Source organism: Mya arenaria, chromosome 4 (genome assembly GCF_026914265.1).
Source record: "Mya arenaria isolate MELC-2E11 chromosome 4, ASM2691426v1".
Lineage (NCBI taxonomy): Eukaryota > Metazoa > Mollusca > Bivalvia > Myida > Myidae > Mya > Mya arenaria.
Window position 1 is genome coordinate 42,642,470 of NC_069125.1, and position 26,927 is coordinate 42,669,396.

Consider the following 26,927-nt stretch of genomic DNA (forward strand, 5'->3'; position numbering starts at 1 on the left):
ACACAAAAAACAACTGGTACAATGTTTGCTGTCTACAATAGCTGTGAAGGAATAGCACCATAAGCTGAAAAGAACTAAGATTGGCGAAAGGAGAAGAAGGGGTTGGGAGTGAAGCCATCTAAAGGCACAGCATCCTGGCTATGTAAGCATCAGCTGACCTGCCAAACCTTCACCAATCCCTCGCTGTAAAATGATTCAAACAAATTTTAATATACACATATATGGTACAACATATTTCAGGGGGAAATATAGGACAGGGTCAAAGCATTCAAACCAAGAAAATATACATGTACAATCGAACCTCGTTGGCCTGAACTCCCATTAACTGGTGAAAAAACCTCGAGAATCGAAAAATTTGAGCCAAGCAGTAATTCTTACCTTCAGGTTAAAGATATCAGTGCTTTAAATCCAGTTCAAAACCAAGGAGGAATTTGATCCAAGCGTATTTGAGCCAAAGGGGATCGATTGTATTGTACATTACGTACATTAACATAACATGTATACAGTTGATATACAGGATATAATACACTCATTGAAAACTGAAAAGTTCTACCATAATGGGTAACTTTCCACTGTAATTCATCATGTGTATTTGCTAGTATTGGTAGTTTGATGTGAAAGTGGTACATGTCCACCAGTGAGAGCATACATAGAATAAGTATGATGTGGAGGGAACACCCGAAGCTTGTGGGTTTCTGGGTTTTTGTTTCTGTCAATCAAAAGGCATAACTGTACCATTGTGAAGGCCAGAGTTATGGGTGCTGCTGTACATGTGCTTATTGTCTCTAGAAATATCTTGAATAGTTGCTGAGTTATGGGCAAGTTTTTTTTTTTTAAAAACCCACTCCATTCACTAAGGCAGTAACAATAAGCTGAAAATTGAAAATTCAGTTACAAATGTTGGGAAATTAATACATTTGATCGATAATCCAGAGTGGTTTCTGCACTGAGACTACTAAAATGGTGATTCCAGCTTTTCTATTTTATTAGATAACTATGTGTAACAATGTACATGTAATGACACAAATAGAGAGCTACGGAGCAAAGTAGAACAGTGTTTTATGAAAGAAATTTCTGATAAACATGAGGGACTGATTTACTTCCAGGGATTATAGGAATTAATTGAGTGCAACCTGGTACTGATATTATAAAAGATAAATATGGCAGTGTTCAGGTACATAAAATCTCTGATCCTTGGGAAAGGCATAATTATAATTTGAGATTGAATCATATTACTGACATTGTTTCCCGTTTTTCTAAGAATCAGGACTAATTCCATTGGAATGAATTGCTTGAGGACGACATACAATGCATCTAAGCAAAATTGTAAAAAGATTTAATATACATGTAAGACAGTATACATATTTTCAATCTATTTTTCATTGTCTATTGTTAAAATGAGAAAACAGTTTATTTCCTGTCCCCAGGGTTAAAGGATCAGAGGTTTTTTGATAATTCAAACATGTGCAGAATTATTTATTGAAGTTAATGAAACAAATTAATGCCACTCTGCATAGAAATACCTATAATCCTAAGTTAGGCTGGTGTAGGACGTCTTTAGTCACATATTTGTTCACAAAATGTATATGCATCACATGTACATTTTTAAAGCCATATTAACTCTTTAAGGTAGCCTGACCCAGATTTTTTACACTGAATAGGTACAGAGCAGCAATTTTATAACACAAGAGTGAACACTTCTCTGTTTTTGTTTGTTTTTCAAGCCAAACAAGGGCTAAGGCGTGACCATTGTTATAACAAGAGTTATGGTGCTTGATTTGAATATGCGTATTGTCCCTTGCAACATGTGTTCCAAAAGTCTTTTTAAAATATTAAATTGTTCTTTATTTTTTTCACAATGATGCCGAAAGAAAAATGAGGCTATGACAATACCGTAACTTTTTTTTCAAATACAAATTGTTTTTCTTACTCAAGGTTCCCTAAATAGTTCAAGTGTGGCTATTTGGTTGAGACAGCCTAGCCACTGAAAACAAACCATTTTCAAGGACTGAATGATATTTGCACGTTAGTATATCACATGTTCATATACATACTTTGATGCTGTGAAGATGGCAGTAGAGTTTGTGGCTATGGCATTGATGGGGCTGGTGTGTGCCCGAATCTCTGCAATCTGTGTGCATGTCTCAGGGTTCCACATCTTGAGGTAGCCTGCCCGACACCCACTCAGCAGGGCTCCAGAGCCTGGATGGAAGTCCAGGGCACAGATCCAGTCCTTGTGGGCCGAGTTTAGGGACTATGAGGGTGAAGAGAAATAAGATGATAATGTCAACCTTTTCATATGTATGTGTTCTTCCCAATTGCTGGTAAAAAGGACTTGATGTGTCGAGTTTTGCAAACAGGTTGAAGGACTGTGGTTTTGCTTTGCAAAACAGGAAAAAAAATCAATTTTCTTAGATCAACTCTGCAATTAATAAACAAAAATTACAAAATATCTATTTTTAAGTGTTCTTAGGATCCTCTCAATCACCTTAACACATTTATGTTAAAGGATGAATTACGAATGCTAAATGTGCAATGCCTACAAAACATTGTTAACGAACTAATAAATTGTATACAAATGCACAGTTTCATTGCTCATCTCAAGATCAGATTTACCCGTTTCGTGACCAAATACCAATTTTACATTTGGTTATGATTACAATGTGTATTAAAATAAGCTTATTCATAAACAAACATTTGAAGCAAAACAAATCTCAAGACATCATCGTGCCATTTCTTTACAAACTACAAGTATCAAACACAATCTCACCTGTCCAAGGCTGTGATTGCTTAGATCCCATTTCTTGATGCAAAAGTCCCGGGATCCAGAGAACAGTGTATTGCCCTGCACAGCGAGGGACTGAATACCATCATAGTGGGGCGGTTCCAGGTTATAACTTGGGCGTAAAGCACCCCTTCTCCCTCGGGTTGCACTTCAAAAACCTGTAGGAAGAGATTCTATTATGAAAAATAAAGAATAAGAGGTATTACTTCACAAAGTGTGAAGGCTCCAATTATTATTTGGGTGTGACCATCCAAACCTCTCTGGTCTCACTTCAAATACCAATTTGGGGCAAGGTGATATATTAAGGTATGTACAAATAAAGTCATGTGATTCAGACATCATTGTATTGCCTTCAATGGATTCTAATCTAAATATTTAGACTGCCTGTGACAAAAACAACCGCAAAGCCTCATTTAATCATAATTGGTCTACTAATTGAGTTATGAAGTGTTTCCAGCATGCTTGCTAGCTAGTATAGAGGCATTTGCGCCTACTCAGCTTAGTGCAGAATTAGCGGTTTAGTGAAGTAAAAATTAACAAGAGGCCCAAAAGGGCCTATGCTCTACTGGCATGGCTTTGGTGGTCATATCAATCCAGAGCATGTATGTATGGGCAAAAGGCAACAGACATATACTTTATGTTTTGTGTTTGGGTTACCTGAAAACGTAGCACGTTCAACATCTGAGCCCAGAAAGTATTGTAAGCAGATTAGTTGCATGAACTATTTTAATATGTGCCGAGTAAAAGTCATCTGACAAAAAAAAGGCTTTCAAAACTGTACTCATAGTAAAAATTTCTGTAGTTTTAGAAGTTAAAAAAAGTTGGTCAAAAGGTCAAAGTCAAGGGCATCCTAGGACAACATTGATCAATTTGAACAAACATTCACAATCAATTGTTCTGAGATGGATGCACAAACACACAAAAAGATTTTCAAACCTTTCCAGATTTATGTTTACCAAACCTGTGAACCCTGGGTGTGGCCAGTAATGACACCAGGTGCATAACTTAAACATTCACAACCAATTTTGTTAAGATGAATGCGCAAACTACAGAACTTAAAGCTAAAAAATGGCCTTTGGGCTTTTAACAAGAACAAGGCAGAGTAATTCACAAATTCAGCTGCAGAAGCAAAAAGCAAATTGTCTCTCAAAATCCTAGACTTGCAAATTGTCTCCCTTAACTCTAGACTTGAATTTACATGTACATGTAAACTTGGCTAAAAATAGAATTCGCTCATGCAGACCTGGCTAAAAATAGAAAGCATTTCTTTAAAACTTTCATGGCCTATAATCTAGGCATTTATAGACGGATCTGGCTGGTTTTCGAAAGGAACCGAGCTCTGATGGATATCTATATACTGTACAAGTTTCATCGAGATACAATCAAAACTGAAGACTGTATGTGTTCACAAGCAATTGTTTACAGACGCACGACCGCACGGACGCACAAACTTTCATGGCCTATAATCTAGGCATTTATGGATGAATCTGGCTGGTTTTCGAAAGGAACCGAGCTCTAATGGATATCTATATACTGTACAAGTTTCATTGAGATACAATCAAAACTGAAGACTGTATCGTGTTCACAAGCAATTGTTTACAGACGCACGACCGCACGGATGCACATACTACGTACACATTACCATCGCATAAGCTCTTCTGGCCTTTGGCCAGTAGAGCTAAAAATGACCATTACATAATGAGGATTCAATAGGCCCTGCATTTACAACAGAGAGGAAGGAATTAAGTGAACACTACAGACAACCAGGGCATGTTACGTGACATATTGCACTGTTTCTTATTGATCACAAATACACCAACAACTAATTTCAAGGAATAATTTTCCAACCTTGACTCTCATGAACATACATAAGCTCGAGGCTGAGGAAACCACAATACAATAATTAGGATAAAATGCTTCATTGTGCGTGCGATCTCCCTCAGGATTTGACTTCTATATGGTATTGATGCTGTTCTATTGTCAGTCACTGATTGATCAGGAAATGGAGAAACCATGGCTGTTTTTAAGGCTTCTTCAAAGGTGAATGTTTTCTCTATCAAGCATTTAATCACAATAATATCCCTCTGAAAGTTTGATAAAAGTATACCTCTTCAAATAAACACAACAGAGTAAAAGCTCTTCTATCAGCTCAGCATGAAAATGGCATTAATACTAGTTAATCATTTTACCATATCACATACAGCACACAAACAGCTAATCTTGTTAAAAGAATAAAAATTCTCCTGATGAGGCAAGTACCATTTATAAAACAAATTGAACATTAACTATCAAACTTAAGTCCACTTTTTTAAAAATTACAGGAGCCCATGAGAATGAAATACAAGGCTTGTATGTTTTTTTCTCTCATTCAAACAAGGGACATAACTGGACGATTAGCCAGAGTAATAGGCCTTGCTGTACATTGTACCTTTGTCTCCTAGCTTGTGTACAGAGTTTCAATAAATCATCTTTAATGGTTTTATTTATTGCCATCATTCAAGTTTATGCACATCCAGGCAAATGCCATCATAACCAATGGTTTCCACAATACCGAGACCTTTTTCTTCGAAAATAGATAAGCTAAAATATATCTTAAAAATCCATTCAGGGATCTTATATTTTAAGAATAGTTTAAGACTTATGCACATAAATTAAGTATAAAGGAATGTCATCATATATTTTTTTAATAGACATGAAAATGTCATTGATAACAGTCTTTGGTCAATACAATTTTTTTGAAAGTCAAAAACCATGTTGGACCTTGACTGAACGCAAGCCATGTTACCTGTCTTGTCCAAAGAGAACAATGTACCAGTTGACCATCAATTATGGGTATGGAATATACCTTGATATAATGGTCTTTTGAGCCAGTGATAACGACATCCTTATCAGGTCTGCTGGTCAACGCCTAGAACCATAATGGCTGCCTGGTGGCCTCCGCTCAACTTTCCCACCGCTGCAAACCTATAACAGAGTAGCATAAAAAAATAATGACAATAATTCGGGGTCTAAGGTCTGTCTCTTGTAAATTGTTGATAAAATGTAGACTGATTCAACTTTCTCTTCAAAGCTTCAAATAGGAACCTAATTTTATGTACTTTTTGCATGAAATATCATGCATGAAATATCACACAACTACAAAAAGTTATTTTCACCAAAAATCAGTGTTTACTGTAAAATTTCAGACTATATTTTTTATAAAGCTCCTAACAATCTCAGACAAAAAATTTTCTTACATATTCAGGATCGCATTGCATGTGAATCAAAATAGTTTCTATCAACTTAGACTATAGAACACACCTCTTCAGGTCCCAGACCCGGACAGTGTTTCCAGCAGCACTGTACAGAAGGGAGTTGTTGGCATTGAGAGCGATGTCATTGATGTGGTGTTCGCCCATTGGTAGGTCAATCTGTACGCTTGACGTGCTCACTTGACCGTCCTGGGTCAGTCCGGATGAACTGTAATTAAAATCATGAATGTATACTACAAACTACAAACGAAGACTCCTACAACATAGAAACAAGATAACTTGAGGCAGAGGAATGAGTTCATAATATTCTTATCATGGGACATAACTCAATACGTATTAAAGCGAAAGTACAACACTTACAACACATGTTTCAAGTGCCATAATAAACGTATACCAAGTTCATATAAAAATCATATGGTTTCTAAGTATTTGCACAGCTTTGTGACAACTAGTGTTGGGAATGGGTTCCAGATTGACGATTATCAGTAGTAAAATCGATTTTTGACAATAGCTTAATAGCAGTTTTATTGTTGTACAAGAACACATACTTCATAACTATGCTTATGTTATGTGTATGTTTGAAGTTATTTAGTGTTGTTTTTGGTGCCAGCCATATTGTTAATGATATTAAACAAAAGAACATTTCCGAATGTATAAATGAACTCAAAGGAGATAATTGCGAAAAATTAACCGAAAGATAGTAACGAGAGGAAAGAAGAAAAAAATCTCCCTCGTTGAATCGATAATTGATCATTACCAAATATAATGGATTGTTCAGGCCAAACCAATTAATTTTGGATTACAATCGATCATCAGAACATCTCTAGTGACAAAAATGTTAACACCTCTGGGGAAACCAAAATAAACAATTCCTTGACATTTGACTTTCGAAAAACTAGACAAGCTAACAAGACCTTGCAAATTGGCATTATTTAAAAAAAATTCAATGATTAATGAAGATTGATGTTTTAAATTTCTACAACCTTGGGTCATATAGTATATAATTGGAAAAAATGTGATCAAGTACAGGTTGATACTTACTGTATCATTACCAATTTTATTAAGACTTTATCCATACTGATGAAAGACAAATCTATCATAACAACTCATTATGAACCCATAATTTTACTCTCTGTATCGTTAGCAGTAGTACATCTAATTCCAAAAAATAAATGTGTCAATGTATCCGTAGAATCAGTTCATCAACCACTTTCTTTATGACAAAGTACAAGCAGACGCAATAAATGAAATCAAGAAAACCAGCCTGTTTATTCTTAGGATATAATCAATGAAGAGTGAAAATTAGCAAAATCACTTAACTTAATGACAACCTGTACGGAATGGGAATTCCTACAGCATCTATTTAAGTATAGGAAGGGTCTTGACTTATATAGATACAATCATGTTTACATGTTTATGTTGATAGTTATATAAAAAAATTATGTATTATGAAACACACTCATGTTGGTGGCAAATCCATGGTCTAGAGGCTACATACTTGGCTGTCAATCCAAGGGTCGCAGGTTCAACTCCCAGCAGCAACACTTTACAATACTAATCGTCTTCTGGGAGGGACGTTAAATGAGGATCTTGTATGACAGTACTATACAATGGTGCACGTTAAAGGACCAGGGTAGCTCTCACCAGGGTTACATTCTGTCTGTGCACTATGCTCCAAAAAACCTAAAATGACTAACAGTCTTATCGGAGCACTCGCCAAATGGGCAAGGCCTGCGAGTATAAATAAGCTTACACACCACTCATGTCAGTTTCTTGGGTGGAAACTTAAGTTTCCAGTTTGAAAGGATATGGAAAAGTGCCCCTGGTAAGTTCAAAACTCAGGATGTCTTGGTCCAAAAGCAGATACCTATACCACCAGACCACTCTTAACTTCTCAGCAATTAAGACCTTGTTTTATTTAGTTTCGGAACAGATTTATAAAAAACACATCCAAGGCAAATAGGAACGACTTACAAGAACTGACATATAGATAGTAGAAATCACAAACATCCTCAGTCAAAATAAAGTTAATATTCAAAGTGATAATTTGACGCACCACAGTTACACACCATGTGACAAAAGTGTTTATGCTCATGCCTCTGCTAATGGAATGACTGGCAGAATTCACAGTAAATCATTTGGAAAGCCTCTTTATCCTATTTTTACAATACGTTATTGCTGTCTTTATTAAATAGGTTATTAAGAAGCTCAGGTATGCATGCTGGCTAGTAAAGAAGTATTCACAGTCACACTTTGTATGTTATATTGTTTTCACTTTACTAAACATTGAATTGATTGTCCAGTAAGTGCAGTGGTTAGCACAGTGGCTTCTCACCAAGGATTCAAATTATAAAGGTATATAATTGTGTTGATAAAAGCCTATAATGATGTTTTAAGGCCTCTTATAGTGTTTATAAAGGCACATAATGATGTTCAAAAAGGCTGTGTTTAAAGACCAGTCCAGTGGTTAGCACACTGGTTTCTCAACAAGGAGACCCGTTTTTGATTCCAAGCCAATGTGAGTTTGGTTGGTTGGTCACCAAGCTGGACAAGAGGGTTTCCACAACTCAAGAACACACTCTTGCGCAACATCATACAAACAACAGTGACTTAGTATAAGTTAAAAGAACTTTCTTCACAATGTTTGTAAAAATATAAAATAAACTAAACATTGAATTCAGCAGTTGGGCTGCACCAGTCTTATGCCAAAGGAAGGGTTTATGCAATAATTATTACATAATGTTCATTTATCGAGGCCAGCATGCTGCTATATCACATATCCCCTACAGTGATCACAGGTGTGCTGTGAAGTCTTTAATACATGACAAATAGGAGTTGTTTTCTTCCACCAATCCTCGGTCAAAATCTAGCTCATATACAAAGTTAAAATAGGCAGCACATGTCTTATACAACATGTAACGTAAGTGTTCATGCCTCAGCCAATGGGATCACTTGACAGGTTCACAATTAATCATTTAAAAACAACTGCAAGAAAAAAAAGATAATTGTCAAAAGCTTACATAAAATTAATATCATTGTGTACATCGCAATGAATCTTACTTAGTGATGCATCACATTGCTTACAACACATGCATCTTTCTCAAATTATGATGCATCTTTCTCAAATTATGATGCATCTTTCTCAAATTATGATGCATCTTTCCCAAATTATGATGCATCTTTCCCAAATTATTATGCATCTTTCCCAAATTATGATGCATCTTTCTCAAATTATTATGCATCTTTCTCAAATTATGATGCATCTTTTCCAAATTATGATGCATCTTTCTCAAATTATGATGCATCTTTCCCAAATTATGCTAATTTTTCCAATTCGAAATTTACTAGGGTTGTCTACCTCATAAATCCCAGTAAGTTTAAAATAGCGTCAGCCTATTTATATGTACTCATAAAAAATATCATTTAAACTGGGAAACCATTATTCACTATTTTAAATGTGGAACAGCAACATAATTGTTGCGTTTATTATTTTCACCATGTCAAGTGATGTATTATTGGCCTCCTACTAGCTCGCATTGATAATTCTAGGATTGTTTTGAGGAAATACTGTATTTTCCGATTTTTGGACAATCAGATTCTGGTGTCTAGCCCTGACAACTAAAATCCATTAAGCAGATTACAACCGCAAAATTCGACTTTTAACCATTAATTTGTTTTATTGAGTAGGATGTTTAGAAACTCTTGCTTGTGCGCTAGCTAGTATAGAGGCATTTTGCGCTCAACACTAAGACATTTAACATTTATTTTTGGTTTTCTTAACAATGAAGTCGATATTGGGCGGTCCCTGGCCTGCAAACTTCACTGTTTCGAAGAATGAAAAATAAACGCTAACTATAACATAAAGTGGAGAGGAGCAAGCTGTTGTTTCACATATTCACAAACTGCGATCACAGTTGCCCTGTTTCATCGTAGAGATGTGATAAATAAAACTAGTTTTCTCCCATATTAGAAGCACTTTAGGTATCTTTCCACACTGATCATGTCCATTTTTGCCACTTGTTATTGGTTCTTATTCTTATTATAGCATTTATTTTAATTATGAAGGTGAAAATTTAATTAAGGTTATATGCCAAGCCAACTATTTTTGAGTCCTTTGAAAGAAATCAACTTCATAATTATTAAAATAAACTATTTTTTATAATGTAATAACAAGTTAAAGTAGGTAATTTGGCTTAATGAAATAAGATACTTAAGCCTATGAATCTGAAGAATTCTCGAGAAATTTGAGCTAGATCAAGATCATGAAGACAATATATAAAACTAATCATTTTCAGAAAAATATATATTTATCTGTAAGGGTTTTCCTCAAGTATTGCATGACAATAACGCATCAGCCAACTATTATGACAATAAACATATGACAGTTACCTTTACCCCATTTTTCCTGTATAACAGACAAGCCAACTATCATCACAGTATAAGACAGAAGCTAAGACCTACTTGAGAGTTTTAATACAAGATTTCTGTCGGGTGTCCCACACACTGATGTAAGACTGTGAGACGGTGAAGGCTAGGTGGTGTTCCGGGCTGTACTTGACCACATTCACATTGTTTGGATGCCCGGGTAGAAGGTGAATCTGTTTCCCTGTTTGGAGGTCCCAACCTCGCGCCGTACGGTCTGTGAAGGACAGATAATTAGGTGTATAATTTGATTTTGAATGTGATTGCTAGGTGAAGTGTTTATTAAGGCCAATAATAATGTTTATAAAGGCTTATAATGATGGTTATAAAGTACTATAATGATGTTTATAAAGGCCTATAATGATGGTTATAAAGTACTATAATGATGTATATAAAGGCCTATAATGATCATTATAAACTACTATAATGATGTTTATAAAGGCCTATAATGATGTTTTTAAAGGCACATAATGGTGTTTTAAAGGCCTATGACAGTGTTTTTTTAAATACCCATTAGAGTGCTTTAATTTGCCTTCAATGATTTAAAGGTGTTAAATGATTAAGGTGTTTTTGAAGGCATAAAACAGTGTTTTATAAAAGGTGAATAAAGGTGTTTTTTTAAAGCCTCTGATGATGCTCTTAAAGGCCTATAACTGTGTTTTTCATACCAGAAAGGTGTACCATTGCTCTTTTCTTTGATCATCTCTTAAGAACTCTAAGACAGAGAGTTTGTACTAATAGATATCAGATTAAATTAATTCCATAAATAGAAGTTGTTTAATTACCCATACAATAAGTTCTTTAATATCATACACTGCATCAAGTCACAAATTGTAATAACCGGATTTATCCATATTTGAAGCTTATGAAATCATCCCAGACTTCATGCATGAACAATATGATCTCATTTTCTAGATCTTAATTAAGGACGGAAGGAAAGAATAAGCGGACAGACTCTTTATACACTCTTCCACAGTCACACCCACAGCCATTATCTTATCTTCTTCTTATGGACAGCATTACCTTTACTGCTGGTGAAAAGGAGGTCATCAGTAGCAGTAACGGAGAGGACAGCCTTGAGATGTCCCTCGACCACCTGTGAACATGTGAGTGGTCCTGACTGCTTCATGCTTAACCTCGCACTAGCCGTAACGATACTGCCACTGTAAACAAAACAATTTAAAGCTAGGTCATTAGTAGCAGTAATTGACTTGACAGTTTTCAGATGTCTATCAATAACATGTGAGAGGGTCCCTATCGCTTTAAACTTTACCATACTGCAACTCTCAGCATAACGAAACAACTCAAAGATAGGGGCAGTTCCAGTAATAGTTACTACTCTCTTAATATGCCCTTCCCCCGGTGGCATATATGTGAGTAGTTGTCAACGTAAACATCACAGTACTCATAAAGCTTCAGGTAAGAGATTATTTAATGTTGAACTCAAACTAGCTGCCAGGCCCCTGATAGAAGCCTCTAACAGAAAAACAATGTCACCCTTACTGACCGAGCCAGCTGCAGGGTAAGTTTAACTTACTTATTGACGTTGTTCTACAATACGTGGGAAATTGCTGAACAAGTTGTATTATATGTATTTATCTTATGTTTCTGTAATAAGAACTACCTTATTATGCAATAATGTCTGCTGGTACAGCCCTTGCATATCAGACATAATAAACAAGCTACCATGATAAAGAAAGCTTATTTATAACGTTGAAAGTTAACGATGACAAATTAATCCAAAAGCAAGCATTAAATGTGAAATTGTCGATTCAGTTCTTAAACACATCTGTACCTTTTCACATTGAGGTCCGAGATGCCGGTGGTATTGCTGGTGAGCCGTGAAAACACATTTGCATCTGCGTTTGTCAGTCTGTCTGCCCGTCGACCAGGCTGGGGCGAGGAAGGCGGAGTTGTATCTGATGATGTTGCAGCATCCCTGAAATTAGGTAAATATGAGAGTAGACAGGAAATCATCTAATCTTTTCAAAAAAAAATGCTATAAAAAAGTATTCTTTTCGTCAGAAACTACTGTAACACATATAAGTTTTGCATAAAAATTGAAGACTCAGAAATTTTAATTCCTAAAAGTGATGATAAATGGAAGAAACTAATGAAAACTTCATTTATTTCAATTACATTATAAATTTATTGGCTTTATCAAATGTAAGAATACATGACATAAGGTAATATTTAACTATTAGGAAGGGCTCATTTACTATACTATGCGCACTCTGCCCATTCCCAATCATTAAGATTTTATTTCATGTCATCTAATCATCATTGCATTTCAAAAAGTTATCTTTTTCTGTCTTGTGTATTATAAGCAAATAAAATATTCAGAGTGTCAATTATTTTTGAGACAAAATTGTTTGCCATATAGGTAAGACTACTATTACAAGTTTCAGACATTACCACGTAATGGAAACCATTCAATGTCATTTTATAGGAGAAGGCTATTTGCATTTATTTTACATACACCCTGAAGTCTGATGTTGACATTATATCAATAAATCAAAACATGGCATGAAGAAGAACCTTATAGTTCAATAAGATGTTTTGATTATATTTACATATATTGTATTAAAAGATAAACAATAAAGATAAGACTTTTGATTTCATATTGAACACAATTCATTTTGTGAAATGAGTTTTCAGTTTTTACAAAGAAGTGGCACAATAAATCTTCGTGTGACAAGTTTAAATAAACATCCAGGAATAAAATAGGATTTACATTTTTCATCAAGACAAAATGTATGCATTGAGTCTTAAAATGAAAATCTTTTAAGTTCGACACATAAACCAAACCAGGACTATTACCGCTAACAATTAATGGGAAATAAACTTATTGAATAAATGATAATGAACGTTAAGGGGGTACATTAAAGAACTTTGATTACTTTTGAAGAAGTATTGTGGGTAATAAAGGCATCTTGCGAATTGCGGTATTGATGACGGTCGACAACGCGACCCTGCATACAAAAATGGATAATAATATGAAGGTAGCTTTCTCTCATTATATTATTTTTAAAGAATAATAAAAAAAAAAACACACATTTATTTTGCTGGAATATTTAATGAAGTTTTAATCCATGATTTTAGGAAATAATTCAATTTCAAAGAAACAATTATGCCCCTATATGGTATACAAAAACAATTAACCCCAAAATAGAGTTAGTGTTTATGCTATTGTCTATGTAAATTGTATCTTTAGACGGATTATCATCAGATCATTTAGAAAGTTTACGATGAATATGGCCGACAAAGTCCCATTTTCGTCATTTATAGGTTTTATTTCTTGGTTCTTCAGTAAACACGGTGGTTTTGAAGAGACATTTGTGCCAAACATTAAGTATAAGTTAGTGTTCATATCTGGTTTTCTAAACACTTCAGTCAGCAAGGTAGCACAGCCTGGCACTGACTCATCGTTTAGGATACCACCATACTAGCCAGTTGTAATCTGGTAAATGGATTGTTGGTTGTCAGAGCTCTTCTAAATGATTAAATGTGAATTTGTCCAGCGATCCCATTCGCGGAGGCATGAACCTGGACACTAAAGACAGAATATTATTTATTTATGGTCTTCTAAACATGTAAGTTGACGACCGTCTGTGACCGTCTTGAAACATTCATGGTTTAGAAGACCAAAAATAAACAACAACTATATATATATATATATATACTTAAAAAATAGCAAAACATTCATTTACCATGTATAACAATTATTATAAAAACAACAACAATCATCAGCCTCTCCTTAAATGGACATCCAATTTTCTTCAGTCAAACCGAAAAAAGAAGGCTGAAACTTAACATAGTAAGTTAATTGGCCTCAAAACCATTTGTATACAAATAGATTGGGTGCATTTGCATAGCACCAGATGAGATTGCTATTTTATAATATGTTTAGACCACAATAGCAAACTGCCGATTTTCATTTTCTTTCTTTTGATCATAAAAACGAAACGTAACCTTAATAAACTTTCAAAATTTTTGGCCATTATGTTGTAGGATAGTAATAACATCTCAAGATGAGCTTGGAGATTTAAAATTGCAGATATTTAACACTGGGATCAATACAAAGATCTTTGATCTTTTAAGTAACAGTGAACTATTGACATATAGATCTACCCATCCATTTCTTTAATCAGCTTTGGAACTATTTAATTTATAACACTTGAATCAAAACAGAAAATGACATTGATTAAGGAGAACGATGTATATGTATATATGCAGTATATGATAGCAATTTTACACTAATTGATTGGATATTTATTTTTGTTGGAAATAAAATGTAGTATAACTTATAAGGTAATATAATTTAAATACGTTTTTGCAAAAAATTATAAACCTTTAAATATCAAATTAATAAAACATACTAAGTAAGATAATAACAAAGAATGTTATAGATGGAAATAATTGCAAAGATAAACAAAAATAAATCTTAAAAAATTTATTTTAACCATCAAAGTCAACCTGTGCCCAGAAGCAACATTCAAATTTTGAATTTTACATCTTCAACTGTTGAAACCTTTATCCAGCAGATGGTGTAAGAATTTGGGTTTCTTGATCAAAAGCATAATTTCATCAACTGATATGGTATGGTGGAAATATAGCCATTATCTCAAAATAAAGTGCACCCTTTAACCTGAAGCAATATTTATAAAAAATGCTGAGATCAAACCACAATCTGTGTAAATATTTTACCGAACTCTTTCCAAGCTGGAAAAAAAGTAATATCTTTATTTGAGAACTGATTATTTCCAAACAATTACAAACAATTATAAAAGACTGTTTTAAGTATCTATGCAACCATGGGAAGTTGTGACAGCATTGGGTCAAGTATTTGGATTTTATTAAAACATAAAGTGGAAATAATCATGATCACTCCTCTGATCCTCCATGATACTTAACAAGTACTTTAAAATTCAAGATTATATTTTTCAAATGCTTCCTTATAACTTTTGTTTTTTAGTTATTTGTATGGAAAATAAATAAAAGAACTTCAATTACTTTGAACAAAATTTTTCATTTAGTTTTTTATGCCACTCTGATCATATTTTACATGGTCTTTATTTTCATATCTATTTTTTTTTTCCAGAGTGAAAGTGACACAATGTACGAAAAATTCCTGCGGTCTACAAGCAACCGCCTGCAGGATGACTTGCGCACTGAGATGTCCTCGTACAGTCGAGATAAGGACCGCCTTGTTCGTAACCTCGCCCATCTCCACCCCCCTCCCCCGACCCCGTCTACCGCTTCCATCGCGTCCACACAGTTACCCATCAGCCCTGAACACTCAAGTAGGAAATCCAAGTTTTACCGAGCACCGAACATGGTACGTAGCCTGTATACGGAAAGTGAATCCAGCGACTTTTCAGGTTCCTCACGTTCATTTGATATCAGCCCTGAGCATCGGAGAAAAGACAGGAAAGATCATGCTGAGAAAGTCAAGAAAGAACGAGAAATGCTGAAACTGCCAATCATTCATTCCGCAAGCATGAAAAGATCAGAATGGGAGTCAGGAAATACTCGGGATAGTCACATAAATGTTTTTCCGTATAATGACCCTTTGCCCGGGATTTCCGCTGCAAAAGCTTTTCTTGCGGACAGCATGAAAATTCCGTCAATTCACGATCCTCAAAGGACAGACACAGTGTATAATCGGCTATCCAAGAAAGATCAAAAGAAAGTTACATTTGCAGATGAGAATCATGGGTCACTGATATCAATAAACCACATCGAGCCAAGTGAAACTGAAAAAACTATACGGAATTCAAAAAACTCTGAAAGAAAAGTTCCAGTTCCAAAACTGAACCTTGCAAAAAAACAGTACAGTCACACAGCAAGGCCAGTGCGCCCCCAAAAAACTTCGCTCTTGCCACCATTACACATAAGCGCAAACGATGTGAGATCAAACCCACAAATGGTCACCGAAGGTGTGAACGAGTGGAAATCTTTGTACAGCTCTATCATGAACCCTGAGGAGAAAACGAAGGCCCTGAATGACATCATGAATGCTGTACGTCTTAAGAAATATGAGAATGAGCAGGCCATGAAATATGGGAATGGTCCTCGTCCACTTGAAGCTGAAGAATTAGTGAAGGACTATCTTGACCTGAATGCGTCTGGAAAGATAACGTACAGGGACGAAGCTGGAAATGTAAGTACATGATTTTCTTGAAAAAAAAACAAAACAGAAAAAAATAATTTCTGTTTGCATTGAAGTACCTTAAATGGTAACAGATACGATGTGACAGGAAAAATCGAGCGCATTGACATTTCATTAAAAAGCTTTTATTCCATGTACATATTCCATTAATGACATACAAAAATACTGAAGACTTAGCCTAATGCATGATCTTCAAAAGCAACCTTAGCAACTGAACTGTCCTTGCCACTCAAGTCTATGGAATGAAATAAATGACATTCAATTTAGCAGTATGTCGGCAGTCATTAAAATGATCATTAAATAGCCTTATTCAAAATGTCATTTTGCAGACATGCAATAGAAATAGTCCCTAACAGTCCCTAATTGTTGCCATCACTACATCAAAGGAATATCAGGTGAGCACAATTAGCTCTTCAAAACCGACAATAGAAAAGCTTTGCATAGAATGACATTTGCTGGAGCAAAGGAATAACTTGTACACAACACTTTCCATACCATTAATCACGTAACAGAATAAAAACTACTTTCATCAAAAAGGAATGATGCTTGGAGAAGCATTTCCTTTCTAATAAAGACATTTTTCCTTATTGCTTTCTTTAAGGGTTGGTAGAATTATACTTGCAAAGGGACAAGGTCTGTTGTTGTACAAAGTTAAATGATACATAAAATTATATAAATGCTTTAACAACATTCAAACTTTGCACTGTGAAGTCTAAAGGTGTAAATCTAGTACAACAATTTTTCAGGTACTTGAAATTTCAATCATCCTATGATATATATAATTGGGCTCATTTGTTTCCATTATTTTACATGGGCATAAGAATTCCAGCTATCATTCTTGAAGTAACCCAGTTGCTCGATGTCTGGGACACTCAGGTAGAATAGCCGTTGTGCAAGGCAAGTTTGTGTACTGGTTTGAACATTTTCAAAGCATTGGCAGACTTTTTTGGTAAAAATTGCTAACATACATTTGTAGCATGTATACATTGACTGGTTTATCATTGATGTCAGTTATTCATGCAGACACTTACAAAATTGAACACCAGCGTTTTTATTTCAACTAGCGTAAAAAGTATATTTAATTCCTGTTTTTAATTCAATCTTTTGACCTTATCATGTACATTTGAAGGGGTCCAGCTGGATGAGTAAAGGATGGTCATTCAGAGAATGAAAACATGAAATAAAACCAGGTTTTATTGCTAAATATATTCCGGCAAGTTAAAAAGGTATCAGGCAACTACAATTTGACAGTTGCTTGCCAAATTGCAAGTTCAGCAAACAAGTTATCTTAAAGATATGACATTGCTTAAAAACTGCCTCAATTTAAAAAATAATGTCAACTGTATGAGAAATAAGTTCTCCATTAGCCTTGTATTTTCAATAGATTGATTTACCAAGGTAAAGTGGTATGCTAAACTAGTTGACAGACAAGATGAACATGCCTAGCTGTTAAAAAACCTCTCACAGGGCACTTGAATTTATACACACACACTGTTACTATCAGCAAATGTTATTAAAAAGTTTGTCTTTATCGAACCTCTTGAGAATGAGATCAAGAGAAAATTATTTCTGCTAGTCGCAGGAAGCCAAACATTTAAATAAGTTAAGCTTGTTGTTGCCAGAGTATTGTTGAATGCTTGTCTTCTAAATGTGCTTGCCATGACATCTAACAAGGAACAGGTGTTACTCAACAGTTTTTACCCTAAAATCAGTTGGGCTTAGTTTGAACCTATATAATTAACCAGATAAACTGTTGTTAGTTTTCTACAATATTATTTTTTTTACGATTTTTCATATATCTATACATCTCAAATCTGTTTACAGTCTCCAAATAGTTTACCTTATATAGTATAATAAAACAGTGATTTTTTTTTTCACCTTAGTGGAAAACTTGCCTTTTTCCTTAGATGAATTTAAAGAAAACTGACAATGGTTGTACATCAAATATATGAAAATAAGCAAGAAATGATCCAAAACAAAATATACATAAATGAATAAATTTGTTAAAATGTAGAGGGTATAATTGTTGTCAAAGATAATGAAATATTCACTAAGCTGAAAATATTCACTAAAATGCTTTATGAATAGGCCTTTCCCTGACATTCCTTACTTGATTTGACCTTGCTAGGGACCCTCATTTCAAACCTACTGTGCATCCCTGGGACCCCAAAAAAGGTTTTGTTGAGAATAAAGCTTAAATTTAGAACTTTCAAATATTTGGAGACACCCATTTTGTCAACCCTGAAGGTCACAAGACACAGTTGAAAAATCCTACACTCAATCCTCTGTTAAACCATCCTCAACAGTTAATTTTGAACAAACAGAGTGAGAGTGGTCTAGCCGCATAGGTGTATGCCTCTCACACAAGAAGTTGTGGGTTCACCGCCATCAGGGTAAGAGTGGTCTAGCCGTATAGGCGTCTGCCTCTCACCCAAGAGGTTGTGGATTTGATTCCCACCAGGGTGAGAGTCGTCAAGTCACATAGGTGTCTGCCTCTCACCCAAGAGGTGGGTTTGATCCCCACCAGAGTGAGAGTGGTCTAGCTGCATAGGTGTCTGCCTCTCACCCAAGAGGTTGTGGATTTGATTCCCACCAGGGTGAGAGTCGTCAAGTCACATAGGTGTCTGCCTCTCACCCAAGAGGTGGGTTTGATCCCCACCAGGGTGAGAGTCGTCTAGTTGCACAGATGTCTGCCTCTCACCCAAGAGGTTGTGGGTTTGATCCCCACCAAGGGGCACTTCCTCATGACCTCTCAATAGAACACCATTACTTGGTTCTTCCCAGGACAGTCATATCAGGCTACAAGTTACATCTTGATTTACTTAGTCTTGAACAGTCCAGAATTCTACAAAAATATTTCCTAATAGCAGTCTTTTTCTGGTCCATAAACTTGTGATATATGATGATTGCTTGTTAAATGGAATAAACTGTATACCAATTCCATTATCCATTTTAATCATACTCTCAAATAAGATCAAATTAAGTTTCAATTCATTCCTCTACATTGCTCATATTTATTACAATACTTATCTCACAAAAAAACTACTAATTGAGTAATTTGATTTCAATAAATTACCTACAAACTTATAGAAAAGAAGTCATTACTCAATCTTTCTGAAAGCTATAAGTGCATTGATATGAATTATGATGCCAAATTTATTTTCTCTGCCGATTTATATCAGTCTATAACAACAGCACGAGAAAGTGCAAACAGCTTCAAAGAAGTGTTTCATACCTTATTTTCTCAAGCATTCAACAAATTTATTAACTTTGTTTGATTTGTGAGGCAGTCATAATATAGAATATGGCATGCTCATGTTAAATCTGCCAACTGAATAACTAGAGAGGCTTTAAGTGCCTTAATAACTGTGTCAACATGTCTGATTACACAGCAAAAAAACAGCTCTTAAATCCAAGCAAGAACATTACTGATAAACCAAATGACCCAAAGTAATCATTTGGAAAACGATAAAACTTCTGGCTTCAATGTTTCGAACAACCATCATAACCAATGCAACTTCCCTTTAAAATGATAAATGTTTTATGTTCTTAGGGTTTTAATTGTCTGCACTACTTTTCCAGGCCTACTCTGGTTGTATGCCTACACCTAGAAGTAGTCCCCGGCTACAGAACGGCTTCCCTAACACGTTTCAGCTACAGAATTATCTTCGCCAGATGTCACGAACGAAGAGAGTTCTTGAGAAAATTGACGGGCAGGAATACAACAACCCGCGCTCAGCACAGCCAACTCCCGTCTCTGTCGAGGCTTAGATGATAACTTAGTGGTTCTCCACAAGCTCCCACTGGTGAAATGTTTGTAGGGCTTTCTCAAACTCTAAATTTTACATAGCTGGACATGTTTAATTCTTTAAAGACTAGATGTATGAATTTGGTATTGTTGATCCAATGGTGTTTATTGATGACTGTTTAGATGTCACCATTAAAGGGCATGAACTATCTTATAGTGACTGCATGGTCACACTTATTATATATTCAAGCAAATGATACATTTCTGTATGACATAATGCAATGGTCGTAGTGTTCATGCGAGGCATTCATGTGCAAAAAGAATGAGAGGATTTCAATTTCCACAGGAAGTGCTGTTCATTTGTGTTGAAAATCACTAATTATAGACAAGAAGTTTATATTTGTCATCTGATCTAATCAGCAAACAACGAACAATGTTTTGTATTTTTGAGAGTGCTATATAATGTGATGAAAGAAATGGTGATTATTGATTACGAAATTTTACATAACCTATAATCATTCATTAATGCTGTTCATGAAAATCATTTTATGAATATCTAGTGTTGCTTTTTCGATTTCTATGACACTAGATGGAAACAGTGGATTCTTGTTTATTACATGTACAAGCATAATCTTGTATGTGGAAGGGAATCATAGTTATTTTATTTTTTACGTTGTCATCCAGACAATCTTGTATAAATCAGTATTAAAATATATTTCTGTTATAGAAATTGCAATATTTCAAAGAATATATTCTTCTTTCATAGCCAGTGTTGTAGTTCATTTAAGGTTTCAACACTTTCGTCGATCAATACCGACAATTTATGGACGTTTAAATGCCTATTTGACCTCTGGGTATTAGTGTTCACAATCAGATGATATGATCACAGTTAAATCCACAATGCCTATCTAACAATTGTGAATATTAAAATCAATATCATTCTGAGGCCAGTCAAAAGATAAGAATTGGATAAGAGCATTATGGGACTTGCTCAAGTAGTTTACCAGCCAAGTACATGTTAAACCTTGTAGATAATTGTAATTATTGCTGTAGATTTAATATGGATTATCAAGTATCTGTGAAAATCTTTCATGGCAATTATCCAGCAACTCAATCACCGTTCGACACATTCGGCATGATGGATTAAGAAAAGAAATCATGGTGTGTTGAAAAAAGCGACTTGAAGAGAATGCCACAACTCACACCTTGTATATTTCAGTCCAAAAAGGGGGCATGCTTGAGAATTTATTAAAGCCTGAGATCAAATGGGCCCTGCTATGCATGTGTGTATTGTCTCGGGCAACATGTGTACTAAGTTTCATTTGAATATCTTGAACTGTCTTTGAGTTAAGAAAAAGTTTTTGTGCTACAGGCCATGACAATAACAGATAAGCTAAAAGATGTAATTAGTCCATCTAATTGCCCTTACAGTCTCAGCCAAACTATTATTTCCATTCTTTTGGTGTTCTGAATAATATTCTTAAAAGAAGAGTAGTATATGAAACCACAACGTAGATTGATCATACATGTCCTTTGTAACTCTTTGGCTTCTTACCTCTCTTAAACACATTAAACTGATCTCTCAATGCAAGCTTCTAAGGTAACACCTAATTTTGGTACAAAGTACTTACACAGAGTTGGACCTGGCTGGGAGGGTGAAGCTGTTTTTACGTCGTAGGACTGGGGAGGGACTAGGGCTAGGCTTACTGTTGTCCTTCCTCCGCATGCTGGGAGACACACTGGGCAGTCTGATGGTGAAAAGAACAAGGGAATGTTAGCCATTGTATGAAGCTTCATTGAAACTCTGGATTGGGTAGAGCCAACATTGACAGGGGAGGGGCCAAAGCCAGGTCCTACCTCTGCATAATGGGAGACACACTGAGTAGTCTGATGGTGAAAAGAACATGAGAATGTTAGCCTTTGTATGAAGCTTTATATAGAAACTCTGGATTGGGTAGTCAACCATGACAGGGGAGGGGTCCAGGCCAGGTCGTATCTCTGCATAATGGGAGACACACTGGGCAGTCTGATGGTGAAAAGAACATGAGAATGTTAGCCATTGTATGAAGCTTTATATAGAAACTCTGGATTGGGTAGAGTCAACCATGACAGGGGATGGGTCCAGGCCAGGTCGTATCTCTGCATAATGGGAGACACACTGAGTAGTCTGATGGTGAAAAGAACATGAGAATGTTAGCCTTTGTATGAAGCTTTATATAGAAACTCTGGATTGGGTAGAGTCAACCATGACAGGGGAGGGGTCCAGGCCAGGTCGTATCTCTGCATAATGGGAGACACACTGGGCAGTCTGATGGTGAAAAGAACATGAGAATGTTAGCCATTGTATGGAGCTTCATTTATACTGGATTGTGTAGAGCCAACCATGACAGGCAGTGTATGGACCCTGAACACTGAGGAGTATTGTACAAAAAAGGAAATGGCTTAACATGAAAATGTATCATGACAAAACATTTTTTGAATATGTTTCTAACCAGGAAGAACAATAACAACATATGATATTAAATGATCAACTAAAAAAATTGCTATCATTGTTTTATATAACCTGATCAGCTGTTTACCTGGAAGTACTCGCTGGCCTCTGTGGGAGGGTCCTGTGTGGTGGGGGAACGGTGGGAGGGGGCATGAGGAAGTTGTCCCCACCACCAGGGACAGCAGGGGGTGGGGCACTCTGGCTCATCACAGGAGGCCCCGTCTGCACCTTGGTTTTGGTCACCGCATTCTCAGGGACAGGGTTAAGGGTTCCAACCATCTCGTCTGAAGCCGCATACAGCATGTCATCCAGGTTGGCTTGTTTTCGTCTGGCCTAAATAGAAGATGTAGCAAAAAACAAATTTAATTTTGAATATAGTTCTCCTTCCTGAAGATGCAATCTCTGCAATATTTGTTTCTATGGTTATTTATTGACTACCCTTAAATGGCTAGGAGCTATTGGTAAACCATGAAACAATATCACTATTTTAATGAGATAATTGAAATACTATATCTGGAAAAGAGGTCATAAACATCTACTATTGTGGAAGGGAGTTTCTAATAACTGAACGAAAATTTCTATCAATAGCACTAAAATAAAGTAAAAAATCAGTTTCACGGTTAATGTGTTCTATATGTTCTACATGTTTAAAATTCAATTAGTAACTACAAAGAAAAAAGAGTTAAACAAAATTATAAACTGTAAATATTTTTTAATATAATAAACCATAATTAACAAGAGGGACACATGTACATATGGATGGCAAAGTTCATTATCCAATAGTTTAAGGAGCATGACCCAACAAATGTTTCAGGTCGAGTCTCGGGCATTGAATTTACAAAAATGAGCCCTATCATTAAGTTACATGTATATTTACCATGTTTCAAACGAATATCATTCATGCTGTCTCAGAGTTGCTCATAACGAGGTTCAAGGCTACATAATGACAATACCCTTACTATAATCTTGGATTGACAACATAGATACATGAATTAGTATCATCATGTGTAAACTCTTAGATTAAAATGTTATAAAAAAATAATAACAAATATTTTCTACAATATTATCTACTTAGTAGTTGAAGTCAGATCAAAGACAGATTCATGCGCTGTAAAGTTGATGATTAAGTTTGTAGATTATTTTTTATGATTTTTGAGAATAAGAAGTCTGCAACATCTGATCCACCTGCTGCCTGCGAGGGGCCAGTGAAATATATATATATATATATAGTGAGTTATTTACCAATAAAATACATTGTGTGTGCTTTTTTGTCATGAAATTAAAATTTTGTTTTTTAGGCCAATAAAATAAAGCTTGTGTTATTTGGCCAATGAAATACTTTGATTGTTTTTTTGACCAAATGAAAACATCTTGAACTTAGACAAATCAACATCTCAGCATCATTATTTACATGCTTTTAAGCAAAAACCAATAAACAGCATTCTTTTAATCCAGAATCACAGCAGTTTACATTACCTTAGGCATTACATGGTAGTGAATTAATATTTTAATGAATATGTCGCAGAGGAGGGTTAGATCAAAGAGATGGCACAGAAGACATTTTGCGTTTACCTGTCGATACCAGCGCATAGAGCAAGTCACAATCCGAGATGTACGCCGGAATGTCTAATATTATAAGTGTACCATGAACATAAATACTTCTGTCATAATTTAATTGATATATTTCATCATTAATGATTACAAAACTAGGTCATAAAATGAATTTTAGAAAGTTCATTTACACTTTACTTGGCATTTTATTTTCCTAGACAACATTTGTATCACAAATAAATGTACAACCTACAATATCAAAACAAGGTGTTTCACTTTTAAGCAAATATATCTATGTGAGAACTAGCTACTGTATGTTATACATAGTTACATGTAAATATGAGACGTCATCTGTGAAAATGAGTGCCGAGGAGGTATTCACGTAAACGACAAAAACAACAAATGTTAACCAAAGAATAGGAATAACAATAAAAGCTTATAACAATATGTAAAATTGAATTCTAGAAACTTTCAAATGTATTTAATAAAAGCTATGATTTCCAGCTATGAGAACTTATGATACTTAAAAAATATCAAATATCAAAATATCACTTTGCTCTTCACAGAACTCATACGCGCTGATGATGTCATATATGTGCATGTATGGAATTATTGTGTTTAAGTTACATTACATTATTGCAAACAGCTGCTTAAATATACAGCAAAAACATAATTTTCGCAATGATTTGTTTTTTCATGGTCATGGTTAATTTACAACCACTAGAAGTCACCACATTTGATTTAAGTGCTTGTTTTTTTATATAAATGACAATGACATGTTAACAATATATTGTTTTATGATTCAAGGAATATTGATGAAATGTAATCATCTACTGATGAACATCATACTATAAGCTGATACAATTTGGAGCACCGTATCACGAGACAAACTTGACATCGAATATCTCGTGCAGGAGGCGTACATACAACGATACATAAGTGCGGGTTGATTGTCATACTCACAGGCAAGTATACTGGGAGAGAATTGCGGACATACTGCACGAGTATAGTCTGGTTTTTCAAAACAACAAATAACGGTCAGTTTTTCATAGAGTACAATAAACTAAATGACCCTATATCAAATCTATAATCAAATACTTGATAAGTATGTTAATATCATTAGTATAATATGTACAGTACGAATCGGTTTAATAATACTGTCATGCATTAAGATATCAAAATTTATTGGCAAGTTTACAACATAGGATAAGATTATGTTAATCTCTGGAATATTACACCATTTTCTATCGCATTAAAGATCTGTACAACAGGTCCGCCAGTTCATGCCTATACTGTTCATGCAAGGACTACAAGAAATACTATAGGTAACTCCTATCAATTTACCATGACAAATTACCCTTAAAATCTAATTCATTAGAAAACATGTGACACATTATTGTTTTGGTAAAACATGAAGAAACATCTATAAAGCATTTATGTAAATTATTCTCTACAATCTTCAACGTCTAAATGGTTTTCTGTTCCAGCAACAGAACTACAGTTATAAGTTACATGTTTAATACTCACAGGCAATATTCGATGAAAATCCTAATGACAAGAGTCTTGGGTTACATAAAACTGATATAATTGTTCAGTTTTTGGTTACATGATGAACCCATTCTATATCAAGTATAATTATGGTCATTCAAGACTTTTCATGTGCATTTTTTTTTATTAATAATGCTTTCATGTTTAATAACACAGCCAGTATATGATATACTAGTTACAACCAGACTTTGAGACAAGATGCAAGATATATTTATATCAATTTGTATGTAGTTGTTTTTTAACATAATAATCAAAGCTATAACTTTCAAACTTGTGGGCTGGATATTTTCATTCTGAACATGCATCCCTACCTCAAACAACGGACTTAAATCTCCCAAAACTATATAAAACATGAACATTGAACATATTCTTATTCATTTGATACATCTAAAACTGTGCCAGGAAAATCTCATTGTCTAACAGAAATGAAGTTTGATAAAAACAAGAGTGCTGCGGAGAGAATTGTAACACCCCCTGTTACATTTCAATAGAAAAAAGGGGCATAATTCAACGATTATTACAGCAAGAGTTATGGGCCTTGCTATGCACATGTGTATTGTCCCTGAAAACAAGTTTCAGGTTTTAAGTTATGGCAACGGTTTAAGGTTTTAAATAGGATGTTTCTTCCATGGTCACTTTTGTTATTTTTACAGGGCTTCGATTAAAGAAAGTTTGGAAGTATATTACTCCCTAGAAATGGGTATAAACTTGATTCCTTGGAAGTACAAAATATTCCATAATGTTGAAAAAAACTTCCAAAGTAGAAAGCTTGGAAGTTCAAAATATCAAAATATTACTTTTATGGTCACAATTTCAATCAGTCTTTCAGTAAAACGAATAATTATAATACAAGTATTTGAATTTGGCATGTTAAGTTGCAAAATAATTTTTAACATTCTAGTTGAAAAAGATATTGTATTCTGGAGACTTAAACTTCCACATTTCAGTGAAAAAACTTC

The 26,927-nt window shown here is 34.9% G+C and overlaps 1 protein-coding gene and 1 pseudogene across 1 annotated transcript; one reads left to right on the forward strand and one right to left on the reverse strand.

Moving 5' to 3' along the window:
- The window catches only part of LOC128231381 (kinesin-like protein KIF21A), a 31,574-nt pseudogene that overhangs the window by 2,272 nt on the left and 2,375 nt on the right, over window positions 1-26,927 (reverse strand).
- LOC128231380 (uncharacterized) lies at window positions 13,158-21,058 on the forward strand. Its single transcript, XM_052944137.1, has 3 exons — window positions 13,158-13,460; window positions 15,560-16,621; window positions 20,213-21,058. The coding sequence occupies exons 1-3, from the start codon at window positions 13,410-13,412 to the stop codon at window positions 20,399-20,401; spliced, it is 1,302 nt and encodes a 433-aa protein (XP_052800097.1). The 5' UTR covers window positions 13,158-13,409; the 3' UTR covers window positions 20,402-21,058.